The following is a 17,373-nucleotide window of genomic DNA, read 5'->3' as shown; positions in this document are numbered from 1 at the left end:
CTTGTGGGGCTGGGCCACTGGTGCGCATGGCTGTGGCATCACCCCTACCTAGCAGAGCCAGGCTGGTGGTGACTGTGTTGAGAGACCTGATGCTGGGCCTCAGGTTCCCAGAAATGAGAGGGAGGAGAACCGGGCTGTCCCCACCCCCAGCAGGACCCCAAGTCAGGTCAGGAGGCTGCAGGAAACAGGAACGAAAGCTTGGCCCCAGGCCTCTCCGGCCTGCTTCCTGGACAGGATGTTGTGCTGAGTAAACAGCTTGAATTGGAGTCACCACTCTGGCTCTGAGTCACAGCTCCTAGCGACGGCCACGTGGTGTTTATAAACAGTGTGCTTCCCACCCACCAGGGCCTGCCCCCACCCCCCGCCCCCGGAGTCTGAAGAGGGTGAGAGGACCCCACATGCCGGAGGCAGCAGGCTCCCCTGGAATCCCTCCTCTGCCCAAAGGGCTTGATTCGGGGCGCACGTCTGTGCGTACACGTGTGTCCACGAGTGGGGTTTTGCTATGTCTGGGCTCGTGTGTGGCTGACCAGGTGCCTTATCCCAGGGCTACCTGCATCGTGGGCAGAGTGCCATTTTCAGGTCACGTGACCTTGCTGTCCTGGGACAAGCGTGGAAGCCGGGGTAGCATCTCAGGGCTGGTGTGCATGTTCCCTGATGCCACGCCCACCGAGAGCTCCGTGCACAGTATAGGGGCACAGGAATGGAGGTGGAGAAGTGGGGGGGATGGGGGTGGGGTTGCAAGTGGAGCGCCCCTAACTGGTCCCAGCCTCAGAGCCCTGGCTCTCCGTGGCCGGTCTCCGTTCCAGGCCGTGACAGTGATGGTGTGGGCCATGTGGTGACACAAGGCCGGCAAGGAACAAAGGCGCCTCTGCTCTGCCCTACACGGGTGGGAGGAGGGGTGGATGGGCCCCGCCTCTCCTCCCCTCGCCCCTCCTCCTCAGGGCTCCTGCCTTTCTTGCCGGCAGCTGGTCCTGTCCTACCTCCTGGCTGTGACTCAGGCCCTCGGCCTTCCCAGAGCTCAGGGCCCACTGCTCGGGTCCAGCCCTGCCTGGGCCTGGCCTGGCTCACAAAGGAATGGCCCAAATGTCTCTGAGGCCAGGCTGACCTGTGCGGGGGCCTAGGGTCATTGGAGAAGAGCCCGGGGAGCCTTGTCTGGTGCTCAGGAGCTCCGGGAGGGAGATGTGCCACCCGGCACGGATCCTGGTACCCGGGAAGCCCTCAATAAATGCCTGTCAAATCAAAGGCATTAACACACGGACACACCTAACTGGGCAGCCTGGCTCCCTATTGGCTCCTGTGACCCCACCCCTGCTTCTTCTAAAGGCCTCTTGAAGCTCTCCGCCACCCCCAGGAATGTCCACACAGTTGGAAAGGCTTTCCCATCCCGTCGCCCACCCGCTCATCCCTGCCACAGCGCTGGGCCCAGGAGGCCATGTCTCGGGGAAGGCCCTCCCCCATTTCATCCAATGCCCCCAAGGCTAGGGAGAGCTCGCTGGTCCACTTCCAGGGCAGCCAAACCGCATCGAGGGGTGCCCGAGGTCACATGGCCAGTCAGCTGGCAACACAGGGGGAGAGAGGCCAAGGGTGGGGTCTGCCCAGGCCCCACAGGGCTGTCTCCCTCCTCGGAACTCTACTGCCCCCTGCCTCACCCATGTCCTGCTGGAGCCTGCACAGGGCTTCTCCCCAACAAGATTGAGCAGCTGGGGGAGCCCTGCCATGCCAGCCTGTCCTCGAGAAAGTGGACCAGAGTGTGTCTGCCAGCCCTCTTGGCCTCCCCTCTGCCAGACCAGGGTGACAACAAACATTTCCAAGTTATCCACTGGGATCCGGTTGCAGGGCTGCATGCCGAGCACCCAACAGACCTCACACTGCCATCTGGAGCTTGCTCTTGGAGGTGGAGCCAGGCCACAGTACCCCTGGTGCAGGGGCAATTCCGCCAACATTCACTGAGTGTATATTATATGCCAGGCCCATGTCCATGGGACACGATCAGAGTGCAGGTCCCCCCAGTGCCAGCCACGAACCAGGCCTGTGCTGAGTTCTTGTTGAATCCTGCAGCATCCTTGTGCCCATTTTACAGATGAGGAAACTGAGGCCACTAAGTCGCTGGCCCAGAGTCCCAGAGCTGCTAAGAGAGAGCCCAGTCTCCCAAACCCACCCAGTTTCCCAAAGGTCCAGATTAAGAGCCATCATGCACAGAAGGGCTAAGGTGGCTGGGGAGAAGAAGCAGGGGGTGCCTGAGTGGAGGTGAGCATGGGGTGAGTCAGGGCCGAGTGAGTGGGAGGGGGCTGGGGGCAGGGAGAACTTTGGATTCTTTTGTGGGTTGAACAGAAGCCTTTGGAGGGATTTTAGTGCCAGGGAAACATGCTGCGCTCTGGGTGCAGGCATGAGGTGGGCACCTGCAGGCAGGAAGGCGGCTGCCTCAAGGTCCACCTGGAACCCCCTCCCACTCAGCCCCCCAACCTCCAGATGCCCACCCACATCCCCGAGAGAAGCCCCACCCTAGGGGCTCCTGTGTCCCGGGAATCCTTTCTTCCATGAAAGAAATTCTCCTGCCCCAGAGGTGGGGGGCGGGGATTTGAATTTGAAAACCTCTGTACACCACCACCCCCTCCTATAACGGATCAGGAAACTGAGGCTCAGAGAGAAGAGGAACCTGCGAGTCCCAAAGGGAGGCAGTACCAGGCGGGGGCAGGAACCAGGTCTCGGTTCTGCGGCTCTGAGCTGCCAGCTCTCGGGTCCCCTGCGCCCCACAAAGCCACCGGAAGAGGATGTGAAACACTTGCTCAGAGAGGCAGAGCAAGTGCTGGCGGGGCTTGGCGTCAGGGCGGCATGCTGGGCCCTGGCCACCCCGCCAGGGCCCCGGGGCCTGATGTGCCTGTGGGCCGGCTCCGGAACCCCTGTCCACCACCTTCTCCTCTCGGCCTCCGCGATCCTGCGTGCCCAGCCGGCAGCCCACCAGGGTCCGAGGAGGGTAAGGAAGCAGCCCTTGGCCTCTGGGTCATCCTGGCATCTCCGGGTCTGGGCATCTGGGCTGTGGATGCTGACGAAGGGAGGGTATGTGGGCTCTGCAGAGGTGCACACAGACAGGACCCGGATTCTCCCTGTGATATCTTGGGCAAGTCCTTGCTCCCCGGGGCCTCAGTTTTTCCATTTGTCAGATGTGTGGGTTGGGCTCATCCCATGGCATACAATGTCTGGTTTGCAGCAAAATGAGAAAAATGGAGACAAGGTCGTGAGTTTTCCTTAAAGCCAAATGTATTTGTTTAACAATTATCCATTTTTCTGATCGCATGCCCTCCTTGTTACTTTTGGTGGGGTCTTTTCTGAAACGATGGTAATGATAGTGGTGATAGTGGTGGCTTTTTTTTTTTTTTTTTACTGCCCTACTTGGCAAAATAAACGGTTGCCAACCCTAGGTTGGTCCCCGCAGTTTAAAATTAAATCCCATGTCTGGGTGCCAGGGGTGGAGGAGCTCCGAGGGCTGAGTGACGGGGAAGGCTTCCGGAATTAGATGGTGGCTTAGAGAAAGCGGGGTCTCCTGCGCACCCTCCACAGGGCCTGGCAGGGCTCACACCTGCCTGGGGGCCCCACTGGCCAAGCTGCTTTGACCTCCGTGACATGTACTCGCCACCTTTTCTGACTCTGGGTGGTGATTTCCCCCCAGGCAGGGGGAATGGGGACAGGGCCTCAGGGTGCTGGGGGACACAGCTGGGCCCACCCTAAGACAGCAGGTCTGAGCTGCAGCTACTGGCCCGGCTCAGGACACAGCCCGGTCCACCCACCCTTGGCTGGCTCGCAGCCTGGTAAGAGTGGGAATTCCTGGCCCTGTTTATCACGGGAGCAGGTATGACAGCCACGCGGGTGACACCAGGCCTAGGCACTCGGGCGCCCGACTCCACTGGGGCCGGCAGATGGGCAGACAGACTGGCAGAGGGCCTCCCTGGGAGCCCACCCCCGGCCTGGCTCCCACCCCATGATGGCCCAGGAAGCCAGGCCTGCCGAGTCCAGAGGCAGGAAGGGTTGGGTGTTCCTCGCCTGTGTCTCTGGGGTGACCACCAGACGGAGGGTCGTCACCCGCCGTGCTGCTCTCCAAAGACCCACACCTTGGCCGAAGACACCTCTGCCGGCACCGGCCACCGAGGTGAGTTTCCCGGGCATTCGGTGCCTCTGCTGAGAGACTGGCTAGGCCGTGGCCAGGGCCCTTGACGTCCTCCCCTCCCGTCAGAACTGGTTGAAGAAGTTTGGCTGGAAGCTGCCCAGGGAGGCTCCATCTCCCATTCTGGGTGTGAAAGAGGAGGCGGGGGGGGGGGGGGGGGGGGGGGGGGTGGCGGTTACCCTGGGACCCGTGTCTGCCCACCTGGCCGGCCTGTCTACCTGCCGCCTGCCCAGGCGGGTTAGCGTGGCTGCGGCTTGTCCTAGCGGCTCCGCGAGTTCATATGAGGCGTCTCAGATTACAAAGAGCTCTTGTGCATTGTTTCATCATCTTTCCTGAGAGCCAAGTGGTGGTGGTATTACTACTACTATTGTTATTGTTATTATCCCCCTCTTACTGATGGAGAAACTGAGGCTCAGGGAGACGGAACTGAGGCTAGGAAGGTGCCTAGCAGGGACTTGAACATAAACCTAGGCTCTACATTTTAAGAGTTTCCCAAACCTACAGGCCCGCTCCTTGGTCGTGTGTGCCCAACGCTCCACGGGCGTGGTCCCTGCGAGGGACGGGACCCCTCCCTTTCTGACCTTCCCCTCCGTTATTCTCGTGTTTCAGGCTCAGTTTCCACATGTTTGTGTCCCTTCTGTTTCTCTTCCTCTCTCCTCCCCTGCACTCCCACCTCGGGCTCGTCACACGTTGGATTGGTGGCCTTTGGGGACGTCAGGGACCCCTCAGGTTGCTGGGCCCTGAGCGCTCTGGGAGTGGAGGACTGTCATCAGAGTGGCTCCTGGTCTCACCCTGTGGCCCTGGATCACACGTGTGCCCCTCCGAGTGTCCCCCTTAGCGTCCCAAGAGTTAGAGTCAGGGCCACGCACGCCCACCTCCGGGGGAGGAAGGGAGGCCGCACAGCGAGCTCATAGCTCATCTGGAATGCCGGGCATCCTCGTCTTGAGCCACTTCCACGGCTCCGGGCATTGGTTCATCTTGTTCCAGTCACCCTGGGACAGCAACGCCCTGTGAGGTCAGAGATTTGGGGCGATGATGATGTCAAACCCCTCCACCCAGGATGGTCTCCTAGATGTTTGGAAGCTTCACTTCCCACCTCCTGACCATTTCTGAGCTTGGCCTCCAGCCTGTGAGGCCAAAGAGGAGGAGGCGGTCCCTGGAAGTTCCCAGGGACCAGCGGCAGAGGAGGTGGGGCTAAGCTGGGCCCCCTCGCTGTGCCAACAGTTCCCACGCTCAGCCCAGGTGCATCACCTCCTGCCAAGGTGTGTGCTCACCCGCCCACAGAGGGCTACCCCAGGACTCAGGCTGCCAGGAATGGTGACATCAGGTCAGGGGAATGACCGAGGAGCCTGGCCAGGCCACACCCCTTCAATGACCTCCCCAGGCTCTAAATATAGACCAGAAAAGACAGACAGACCTGGTGACCTCCACCTGCCCAGTGAGAGGTGAAAGGTTTTCCACAAAGGCCTGGTCCGAGTCCGGGTACCTGTTCCTCATTGGGCCACCAGCTCCCTCCATCACCTTGGCCGAGCCCAGACTGGAGGAGGTGATGACCAAGGCCCTTGTCATCTGGACATTTCCTTGAATCAGTTCTCGCTCTGAGCCACCGTGTGCCTGCCGGGCTTCCCCAGAGTTGCACCCTGGGCCCAAACCCCATCTTCTGGGACCCTGTGCTGGGCAAAGTGATGGGTGGGAAGTGGGAAGCATGGGCTAGGCGGAGAGGGGCTGGCTCGAGGCTCTGAGGACCACAGCTGTTCTGTGTGAGCCTCACTGGGCGTGGTGAGAGAGGACCCCAGAGATGCAAGCTGGGGTTGCACCAAGCAGTTGGTCTTTTGTCTGAGGGCGAGGGGCTGGGGGGCTTTGAAGGGTCAAGACCCCTCTGGTTGCTGTGCATCAGGGGGACCAATGATCAGACGACAGCGGGTAGGAAAAGGCGCCCCAGAGGTTTGGCCTGAGACACCTTTCCCTTAAACTGGAGGTGGCTACTCAGGGGCCTCTGAGCCAGGGAGTGATGGGAAGCCGAGTGGGGTCTGGGGCAAACCCACAAGCAGATGGCTCGGCTGGAGAGGACAGCTGCCTGTCAGCTCCCGCCCGGTCTCCTGTTGCATGGGAACACAGACCCGGTGCGGCTGGGTTGTCCAAAGTTACAGGAGCAGCCAGAAATGTGGATTTTTATATGAAATCACCTGACCTTTTACTGTTGGCTCAAAAACTGAAAAACACTTTGCAAGCCAACCAAAACACACGTGGGCTAGATTTGGCCCGGTTCTCTTCCCAGCTGTCAGCTAGAGACCTGTCTTTTGAGCTTCCCGTGCGAGGAGCATCCTGCCTACAGGAATGGTCTGTATGGCGATGTCGTCCAGGGCTCCTTGTGACGCCCAGGGAAGGACAGATCCACTCTCCGGGGAAAGGCTGTACAGTGCTTTGTACTCTCTCTTCCCAGCAGACTCTCCAAGGGCCCAGGTTAGCATAGACTCGATTTCAGGCTTGCCTGAGGTCCCTGGGTTTGCCTCCAGCCCCATCTGAGCTGCGTGATTCAGTTTCCCAGCTGCCCACTGCCTCGGGCCCCTTGTGTTGTAAGGATGCTCTGAGTGCCCCTTGGGTGTGGAGCGAGGAGCCTGGGAAATGGTGAAGGTGGGGGCGTGGTCACTGCGCTGGCCCCAGGTCTGGAGGTTGCTCCCCTCCCTCCAGGGCTACTGGGAGCCTCAGCAGCATTAGGGGACAAGTTGCAAACTGTGTCCTTTTTCTTTTCTAACTTCTATTATGGAAAATTCCAAAAAGACACAAAAGTGGAGAAAATGGCATAAAGGCACGCAGCGCTTTTGATCACCAAGTGCGGGGCCACTTGTGCTGCGTCTTCTTCTCTTACTGGCCCCATGTCCTGCCCGCCTTCCCCACAGCAAACGATATTGACACAAATCCCAGGCACATCATTCCATCCATCTATATATATATATATATATTTTTTTTTTTTTTTTTGCGATACGCGGGCCTCTCACTGTTGTGGCCTCTCCCGTTGCGGAGCACAGGCTCCGGACGTGCAGGCTCAGCGGCCATGGCTCACGGGCCCAGCCGCTCCACGGCATGTGGGATCCTCCCGGACCGGGGCACGAACCCACGTCCCCTGCATCGGCAGGCGGACTCTCAACCACTGCGCCACCAGGGAAGCCCCATCCATCAATATTTTAATACATTACTCTAATAGTAACCAAAATCCTGTGAGCACACCCAAAAAATGATGTCTATCATCTGGCTATCATCAGGTATCCAGTAGTGTTCAAATAATCCCAATTGTTCCTCAGGGTTTTCTTTGTTTTCTTTTTAAAAAAAAAAAAACAGTTGCCCTGTTCAAATCACAATCCAGAATCCGCACGTTGCATTTGGTCGTATGTCCCACCTTTATTTTATTTATTTTTAAAAATATTTATTTATTTATTTTGGCTGCGCCGGGTCTTAGTCGTGGCACGCGGGCTTCTTAGTTGCGGCATGCATGCGGGGTCTAGTTGCTCGGCCAGGGACCGAACCCAGGTCCCCTGCATTGGGAGCTCGGAGTCTTACCCACCGGACCACCAGGGAAGTCCCTGTCCCACCTTTATTTTAATCTACAGTTTCTCCTTTGTGTTTTCCCCTGAAATGTATTTGTTGAAACTGGGTGGTTTGTCCTGTGAAGATTCCCAGAGTCTGGAATTTGTGGGGTGCATCCTTATATGTGTTTAACATGTTCTGTGCCCTGTCATTCCCCCAAAAGGTTGTTCCATGCAGAGGCCTGGTTGGATTCAGGTTAGGTTTTTGGCAAGGGCACTTCGTGGGTGGCTCTGTGTTCATCCATCAGGTGGCACCTACTGTCCTGGCCCCCTCTCTTTTGCCCTTGGGAAGAGATCTACCCCACAGCTTTGGGGGAGGATCGTGAGGGGACGTGCTTGAGGGCCGGGGAGGGGGGCCTCAGTGAACTGCAGTCCCTGGTGAGGAGCTTTACCTGTGCTGTCTTCCCTTTGCTAACCAGGAGAAAACTGTGCCTTGGAGATCAGGTGACTCTTCGGGGGCCGAGGGCTGAGGGGTGGGTGGCATTGGCAGGGAGGGAGGGTCACACAGTAAGAAAGGGGTGGAGCTGGACTTTAAACCCAGGTATTTCAGTGCCAGAACCTGGCTTCTGTGCTACCCTGCCCCTCTGGGAACTAAGGGTGTGTGCGTATGTGTGCGCGCATGTTCACGCAGCTGGAGCAGCAAACAAGCTTGCCAGGACCCAGGAGGGGAGCCCCAAAGTGGGGGGAACAAGGCGGGGAGGGGGACAGGCACCAACCAGACAGACACCAACCAGAGGGAACCCCCCCATCGCCCCCTCCATGCAAATGATGTCCAGGTAGTCGGATGGGAGGCAGCCAGGCCGACTGTGTTGGTGTGTTGCGTCCTGATGGAACTCCCCAGTCCTCACCTCCCCAGCCTGCTTGGGCCCCCCTAACCCCGGCCCCCTTGACCTTCAAGGTCAGAGAGGTAGTGACCTTGGTGCACTCAGGAGTCACTTGGCCTCCATGGGCCCCTTTCCCCAGCTGTAAAACGGGCACGAGCTTGCTTCCCAGGCCCCTCCCTGGGAGAAAGAGATAAAGGGAGCAGAGAAAAGAGATAAAGTGAGTACAGGCAGGTGCTGGGCTCTCCAGGCACTGAGAGCTTGGCCCCAGGAGAAGGAGTGTGGGAAGAGAAGCTTCTAGCCCAAGGCCGTGTGCAGTGTCCAGGTCACCCCTGTCTTGGTCTTTGAAGACCTCATTCCTCTAAATATGTCCCACCCACCTCACCCTCCCCTGGGGCTTCCTCAACAGCCTCCTAGGGGTCTCCACCCCCAGCCAAATCTACCCATCTTGCTTTAAAAACGAAAACAACAAACAAAACCCAGCGTTTCTTATTATGTGTGTGTGATTACTAAAATATTTTAGAAAAATTAGCAAATTCTGAGAAGTAAAAAGAAAACAGTGTATAGCACTGCCCAGAAATAACCACCATTCCTTTTGCAATGTAGGTCCCTCTAGTCATATGCACGCGTGGAATGTCAGCTTCTAAAAGCATGCTCTGCATCGTGGTTTTCTGACTTTACAGTTATAGCCGAGCATCTCCCTGTATCATTGTCCTACTGTGGTAGGTAATGGCGCACGGGGTCCTGACAGTAAGTCTGCATAGGGTGTTTGAGTTGATTCCTTTGGTAGAGTTGTAATTGAGGTTTCCATAAACACCGTTGTACAGAAATCCATGCCCACATCTCTGAATGCTTCCTTAGGGTTAATTCCCAAGAGTGGGATTGTCGAATCAAAGCCATGAGCGTTTTTTTTTTTCCAAATTTATTTTACTGAAGCAGAGTTGACTTATGTTGTGTTAATTTCTGATGTACGGCAAAGTGCTTCAGTTATGCATATACACATTCTTTTTCATGGCATGAGCGTTTTTAATGCCTTTAATAGAAATCACCAAGTTGTTTTCCGTGCGTCTTTGTCAAGGCCTCGCCTTGTGCCTGATGGAGAACCATCCGGCAGGTGCTCAAGCTGCCCACATGGGCACGCAAGTGGGCGGGAGCTGCTGGGCCCCCACTGTCCATGGGTACCTGAGGCCTGGCACACAGTGGGTGCACGAGATATGCTTATGGAATGAGTAGTCTGGACCTGCCCTCTCATTTTACAGATGGGAAACTGAGGCCCAGTGGTATGGAACCAGTTCTGGGGAGGTTGGTGGCATTGCCGGGGCTGCTGACAGCAACTGCAGGCCTCTGTGAGGGCTGAGGGCTGAGGCCAGGGTCAGGCCTGGGCAGTGTGCTGGTGTGCGGGAGGGTCCCATTCATTCATCTGTCTACTTGCCTCCTCCCTGGCTTTTAGAAAGCACAGCTGAGGCTCCCTAGCCCTGCTTCCTCCCCAGCCCTCAGCATCCTTACATCCGCCCTGAAGGCTGCCCTGAGACCTTGAGCACTCAAGCCACCAGTGAGTGGCCCCAGGTGACCAGACCAGTGGCAGGTGCCTAGCTGGCATTTGTCTCTCCTGATCCCTCCTCACTCTTGAGTGCTGGCCCCACCTGGTGATGCCTGGTCTGGGTCCTCCCCCTTTCCCCCAGTTGCCCCTCCTCTGCTGCCTCCCTTCTGCCTGTACCTCCTCAGGGTGGCCTTAGGGCTGAGACAGTGCAGGCAGAGGCCCCTCCCCCCCGCACCAAATGCACACCCGAACCCTCATGACTTCCAAATGCACTCATGACTTCCAAGTGCACGTGTGCACTGAGGACCCGGTTCCAGGACGCGGGAGCACACAGCGAGGCACAGGCATCGGCAGAGTGAGTGCTATATATGTCAGTTACCCACTGTGATCCTCTCGGGTGACGAAACTGAGGCTCAGAGAGGTTAAGCAACTTGTCCGAGGCCACAGAGCTAGGGAGGGGCTTAACTGGAATTTATGGGAGGTGGAGACCCACTGCTTGGCCACACGTCGACACTTACACAAGTCACACAGCTACACAACCCGTGCGCTGAGCCCGCGCACGCACCCACACAAAGGGCCTAACCGTGGAACCCGCAGCCCCACGACACACGCCGCACGAGCACTCCCTAAGACGCAAACCGCCATCACTCCACCGGGCTTGCGCGCGCGCAGGCGTACACACTCCCCTCGGCGGCTCTGGCCACCCTCTCTCCTGGCCCCGCCCCTCCACGCCGCAGGCCCCGCCTCCCGTCCCCGCCCCTGGCCAGCCGGCCCCGCCCCCGGCCTGACCTCAGCGGGGCCGGGCCGCGGGCGCAGAGCGCAGGCAGGGCCGAGCCGCGCGGGCCGCCGCCGCCGCCGACGCCGCCGCGCGCCGGGCCGGCCCCGCGCCCGCGCCGCCCCGGGTCCCGCGGCCCGGCCGGCCGCCCGCACCGCTGCGAGCCGCCCATGGTGCAGCGCATGTGGGCCGAGGCGGCCTGGCCTGCGGGCGGCGCCGAGCCGCTGTTTCCGGGCTCCCGGCGGAGCCGCAGCGTGTGGGACGCCGTGCGCCTGGAGGTGGGCGGCCCCGACAGCTGCCCGGTGGTGCTGCACAGTTTCACGCAGCTTGACCCCGACCTGCCGCGCCTGGAGGTGGGTGAGCCAGGCTGGCCCGGCGCTCGGCCGAGCGAGGAGTGGGTGGGGGCCCAGCGTCCTTAGCGGGTCACCCACCTCCAGTGGTGGTGGTCACCACCACCCCCAGTCCGGAGGTTGCGGGGGGGAGGGTCCTTCCGCAGAAATCCCCCTCCTTGCGCCAACCCCAAGGCAGCCAGGTGGGCGGAGGGGCTGCCGCCAGCCGGTCCAACAGTTTCGGGACCAGAACCGGGTCTTCGTGCCCCCCTCTATCCGTCCCAGTGCGTGACCTCACCGAGCCCAGGTGTGCCACTCCCGCGCCCCTGCAACCCAGGTAGACTTGCTCCCGCGGGCAGTCGCTGTCTGTTTGCGTCTGTGCCTTTCCCTACAGCAGGGCTGGGCCGTATTTAGTCCCCGTGGCCAGGCCGGGGCCGGCTTAGGCAGTTTGGCTTCGAAATGCAGGTGGTGAACTAGTGATTAGGGCGGCAATCTTCTAGAATCCTCAGAGGCAGTTGGGAGCACAGTGGTCTTACAGACAGCCCCCCTTGGGGGCAGAAGTGGACTCCGATGTTCTGGGCTGCTCAAAGCGGGGGAGTGGGGAGACAGGCCTCCAACCAGTGGGGCCCGGTGTCCAGGCGGGGAGGTTGGGACAAGGGCCTCTCAGGTGGAGGGGTGACTCACTTCTTGATTAGAAAATGCGCCGACACCCTGAATCTGTAAGGATTTGGGGAGATTCAGAACGGGGGTGTGCCTATCATGCATGTGGTTGGGGGAGCTAGGTGAGGGCTGGACTCCTGTCTCTAGTGTGCTCTGGGCAGCGGGGGGCGGGGGAGGAGTGCCCCCCCCACCTGACTGTGCACCAGCCTCCTACTCCCTGCGGCCAGGGTGGCAGAATCCAGGGTTGGGGCCTGGACAGAGGCCATTCCTGGGTCGGAGGGCTCAGCGGGGTTCCTGAGCCCCCGAGCTGGCGAGGGCCCCTTGGTATCCCTGCTTTGTCACTTTAGGCCCGGGTAAGTTGTAATTGCCAGTATGGGTCTCGTGCCTCTGTGTCCCCAGTGCCTAGACGGGGCCGGGATGCATACTTACCCGAGGATAAAGCGCATCTCCCTGCCCAGAGTGGGGGGAAGGCAGGAGGTGGAGGGAGCTCTTGGTGGGAGAACCTCGGGCCGGGGAGACCCTTTATTGCTGAGCTTGGCCGGTGGCCCGGCCAGGCACACTCCCCGACCCTCATCCACCCACAGCTCTGGTCTTCATTAGTGGCTGGAGCGAGACCCCTGGGAGGGTGGGGGTGGGCGGCCTGACACCAGCCCAGCACTCATCTGACTTTCATTATGTCTGGCAGCTCCTCGGGCTTTGTGTGCTGGAGGGTCCGGCCTGCGTGCTCGCAGGGGTGGGCCGCTCAGCTGCTTCTCTCCCTCCCTCCTTCCCTCCCTCTGTCTGTCCGTCTGTATCCCTGAGGAACCGAGGGAGAGGCAGAGCTGAGCCCTACCCCTGCCCAAGGGTCTGCCTTCTCTCCCTCTCTCTCTTTTTCCCCCTCTCCCCCTCTCCCCCCTCCTCTTCCTCACTGGCCCCAGCACTGAGATCCAGGCCGTGGCTGCTATTTAGAAATCAAAGGGGAAGCTTCTGGCTGGGGCAGGAAAACCAGGGTCCTGGCAGGAGAGGAGGCCACTGCCGGAAACCAAACACAATGACCATTTACCATGAGCTGGGGGAGGGGGTGGGGAAGTCCCTGTCCCTCCTGCCAACACCCCCACCCGCCCCCATCCTGGGGCCGATTTCCTGGTCGCTGGGGCCTGCCAGAGCTGAAGCGGCTGTTCGTGGTCCCTGTCCTGTCTGGAAACCACTAGGCAGTTTCTGTTTCCTTCCCCGGTCCCCCTTTCCTTAACAAGTCTCCACCCCGTCCTTCCCTCTCTGGGCTAACAGATGTCCTCACACGTCTGGGCATCTGCTCATCATTGTACTTCTAAGCCAGGCCACTGCTGACCCAGCCCGGCCCGCGCAGTCCTGTGCTTTCTGGAGGTCACCGGGCCCACGCCCCTGCCTCCGTGCGGGCCACTGCCTCAGCCAGGCAGGAGGAGCCCCGGAGTCCGTAGCACCTACTGTCTGCAGACGCCACCCCCTCGTTCCAGCTGGCTTTGACCAGCCCTCCCGAGTAGGTGCCGACCCCACTTTATAGGAGACTGGAGCTCAGAGAAGCGAAGTCCCTGAACTTAATGTACACGCGGCCAGCGAGGACGCAGCTGGGATTTGAAGCTGGGCAGTGTTCAGTGCTGGGCGCCTATCGTGTACGAGAGCCCACAGGGATCAGAGAAGGATACCGCGCAGTGAGACAATTACACGTGCCCCAGGAGGATGGTGGAGCTGTTAGGGTAACGGAACCAGGCCCAGGCAGCCCAGAAGTCCCCGTGCTTGGTGAAGGGTAGGGGTGCTTATAGGCCAGAGGAAGGTGAAAGTGCTTTGGGCCACAAGACGCGGGGCAGAGCTTCAAGGAAGAAACAAGCCCGCAGCTGGACCCTAAAGGTTTTCAATAATAGGTAACATGAGCCGGCACTTGGTGGGAGGCCGTGTGCTGAGCAGTTTGCGTGCATTATGTCTTTTGGGGGTCAGGATCATCTGTCGTCCATTTAACAGATGGAACAACCGAGGTGCTAGGTTGCACAAACTCGCCGAGCCAGTGAGTGGCAGGGGCGGGAATCCCACCCGGGCAGGGAGCCTGCAAGCCCTGAGCGCGGTGTATGTGGGTGGAATGAAATGAGGAAGCCTTCTCGGGCAGAGCAGAGATGTGCAGGGGAGATGCGTCTCCCTCCAGCCTCCCCGCCTCCTTCCCCGTTGTCTGGTCTCTTGATCTCAAGGTGTGCAGGGCTCCAGACTAACCCCCAGGGCTCATTAGCCTTAGGCCAAGAGGCATGACCTAAGAGGTAGGGGTATGTATGTATGTGTGTGTGTGTATGTGTCTGTGTGTGTGGTGTGTGTGTCTGTGTGTGTGTGTGTCTCTGTGTGTGTGTGTCTGTGCGTGTGTGTCTCTGTGTGTGTGTGTCTGTGTGTGTGCGTGTGTGTCTCTGTGTGTGTGTGTATCTGTGTGTGTGGTGTGTGTGTCTGTGTTTGTGTGTGGTGTGTGTGTGTGTCTGTGTGTCTTTGTGTGTGTCTGTGTGTCTGTGTGTGTCTCTGTGTGTGTGTGTATCTGTGTGTGTGGTGTGTGTGTCTGTGTGTGTGTCTCTGTGTGTGTCTGTGTGTGTGTGGTGTGTGTGTGTGGTGTGTGTGTGTCTGTGTGTCTTTGTGTGTGTGTGTGTCTGTGTGTGCGTGTGTGTGTCTGTGTGTGTGTGGTGTGTGTGTGTGTCTGTGTGTGTGCGTGTGTGTGTCCTGGGTCTGTGTGTGTGTGTATCTGTGTGTGTGGTGTGTGTGTCTGTCTGTGTGTATGTGTCTGTGTGTGTGTGTCTGTGTGTGTGTGTGTGTCTGTGTGTGTGCGTGTGTGTGTCTGTGTGTGTGTCTGTGTGTGTGTCTGTGTGTGTGTGTGTGTATCTGTGTGTATGTGTGGTGTGTGTGTCTGTGTTTGTGTGTGGTGTGTGTGTGTGTCTCTGTGTGTGCGTGTGTGTGTGTCTCTGTGTGTGCGTGTGTGTGTGTCTCTGTGTGTGTCTCTGTGTGTCTCTGTGTGTGTGTGTCTCTGTGTGTGTGGTGTGTGTGTGGTGTGTGTGTGTCTGTGTGTGTGCGTGTGTGTGTATCTGTGTGTGTGGTGTGTGTGTATGTGTCTGTGTGTGCGTGTGTGTGTGTGTCTGTGTTTGTGTGTGGTGTGTGTGTGTCTGTGTGTGCGTGTGTGTGTGTCTGTGTGTGTGGTGTGTGTGTCTGTGTGTGTGTGTCTGTGTGTGTGCGTGTGTGTGTGTGTCTGTCTGCGTGTGTGTGTGTAAGTCTGTGTACTGTCATCTTCCAGCCAGGCTTCCCGGCAGGCTCCAAGGGGGCAGCCTCCAGCAGCTGCACAGCCTGTCAGGTTCACGAGGGGCCTGACCGGCTGCCACCTGCTGGGCCCCCATGGACTCTCGGGTTCCCCTCTTGCTTTACTCCTCAGGGGCCAGGCTGGCTGGTACTGGGTCCTTGTTCCTTCTCTGGCGGGGAGGACTTCTCCGGACTGGGCACGCTGAGCTGTTTCCCCAGCGGCTCCGGGATGGCCCTGGGGCAGGAGCGGGTGGGGGCTCAGTGCTGGGAGGTGTTAGACCGCTGGCAGGCAGGACTGGGGCCCCATCCTCAGCCTGGAAGTTAGCCGTTTCCAGGCCCTTCTTCACTGCTGGTGAGGAGGGTTTGGAGGAGACTTAGCACTGGCCATCTGCAGCCTCCTAGCAGGCCAGTGGGGGTGGTTTGGGGAGGTGGCACCCAGCCACCCAGTGGAGGACTGGCTGCCTGTAAGGCCCTCACAGCGTGGCACCATGCTGTGTCCGCCCTGCCTCAGGCTCGGCGTCCAGCCTCTCAGGCTCAGGAGTGCCGCGTTCCTGGACACGTGGCTCCAGTGAAGCCACTGTCCCCAACCCAGTTCTGAGGAGGTGGGAGTTGAAACCTGCAGCCCAGTGCAGAGAAGCGGAACTTTGAGCAGCCCCCAGTTTCCATCCCCTGACCAGCCTGTGGCGGGGGGCGGGGGAGGGGGTGAGCCGATGGTTGCCAGAAGGGTGCTCGGTGAGCAGGGTGAGGGCACCCAGCATGGGCCTGCAGTCTGGGAGCTCAGAGAGTGCGTGTTGCCCGGCGTTTTCCTCTCCTCCCCAGGGAGCCCCCGGATGCTGGCACAGCCAGCTCTGCGGGCTTGAGGGAGGAACGATGTTGTCCTTTTGACCCAAGGGGCAGCGTCGCGCGTGCCGGTCCAGAGCTTGGGCTCTGGAGGGAGGAGAGCTGGGCTGGAAGGCCGGCTCAGCCTCTCGCAGCCCTAGACGTGCTCTCGTTCCCTGAGCCTTGGTTTCCTTATCTGGACTCGAGGCCAGTTGCTCCACTTAGGCTTCTGGTGAGGACCGAAAGAGACAGGCGGCCTGGCAAGCGGTCCCCATGGCGCCTGGTACTGCGTCAGAGCCGGACAGGCCGTGGCTGCCACGATTGTGTCTTCTGACAGGGTGCTAGGGGAGTGCCCGTGCCCAGGGCTCCAGAAGGATGCTGGCCAGCCTGGTCAGCGTGGTGCTTCCCAGGCCTGGTTCTTGTAGCTGACCCCAGGCCTATGGGTGCCCTGGCCATCCTGTGGCAGGAGCCCCGACCAATCCCCTCTCAGTGGAGAGGTGCGGGTGCGAGGGAACTGCCACTCCCCGCCCCCCCGCCCCCCTCTGGCTGTGTGACCTGAGGAAGCCTGTTCTGTCTCTGGTCTCCCTCCCTCTAGCATGTGTGTGACCAGGGGCTGAACTGCACTTTGAGGCTGTGACCGTGGCAGCCACCAGTGGAGCGAGGCCTAGGTGTGTCTCCACGGCACATGACTGTCACGGGCCAGGGTTCAAATCCCTGCCCCGGCTGCCTCTTCCTGTCTCCTGACGGGGATGAGCTCCCCGCCTGGCTTTCGCCACCCATCAAGAGAGGTGTCGGGAGGATTAAGTGTGATGAGCGTGCAAAGGGCCTGACACCTGGGAAATGCCCTCAAGTGCTGGATGCTGTGGCCAGTGGTGTTGATGTCAGCTGGCCCTCCCTCCACCCCCTCGTGAGAGGCCACCCTCCTCCTTAGCTGTCACCAGCCATGCCCCCTTGCAGGCCTGGCCCCTAGAGGCCTGACGGTCAGGAGCCGGTCCTGGGGGGGCAGGAGTACGAGGTGGGCAAGGCCAGCCTGAGGTCTGGTCTCCGCTCTCCACTGGCGGCACGTTTCTCTTCTAGACGCTGACGAGTAGCCAGGCTCGGGCTGGCCGAGAAGGTTCTTGGGGAGATGGGTCAGCCTCTTTGGAGGCTCAGCACAGGCTGGTCCCCAAACTGCAGTTTCTGGGGTCACTGAGCTCCCCGGTTGCCCTGCCACCCATGCACCTCGTGTGGTCCCCTACTAAGGCCACCTCTGGGCTGCAGTGCCTGGGGACCAGGAGCGTGGCCACCCCCATCCAGGGCTGACCTTGAGTCCTCACTGGGGGTCTGTTCATGTCCTCGGGCTCAGGGTGCAGGACACCCACCTGGGGTGGGGGCAGGCCCGAGGGTGGCGCCCCGTCGCCCACCGGGAGGGCCACA

General features: G+C 59.8%; 1 protein-coding gene across 10 annotated transcripts in view; it reads left to right on the top strand.

The window, feature by feature from the left end:
• RALGDS (ral guanine nucleotide dissociation stimulator) overlaps positions 1-17,373 on the top strand; it is a 67,833-nt gene that overhangs the window by 12,122 nt on the left and 38,338 nt on the right. For 2 of the 10 annotated variants that reach the window (XM_089913938.1, XM_089913937.1), the window contains exon 1: positions 11,001-11,232. The exons of 2 other annotated variants lie outside the window; for them this stretch is intronic. In XM_089913938.1, coding sequence (XP_089770064.1) covers positions 11,050-11,232 — 183 coding nt within the window. In that variant the 5' untranslated portion in view covers positions 11,001-11,049. 6 more of the 10 variants (XM_022578314.3, XM_022578311.3, XM_022578312.3 and 3 more) reach the window with 6 other exon arrangements.

The sequence above is a fragment of the Delphinapterus leucas genome, chromosome 6 (genome assembly GCF_059928025.1).
Source record: "Delphinapterus leucas isolate spDelLeu-1000000601 "Yukka" chromosome 6, BTC_Dleu_Yukka2, whole genome shotgun sequence".
Taxonomy (NCBI): Eukaryota; Metazoa; Chordata; class Mammalia; order Artiodactyla; family Monodontidae; genus Delphinapterus; species Delphinapterus leucas.
Note: the sequence above shows the minus strand (reverse complement) of the source record. Positions and strands in the feature narration are given on the sequence as shown.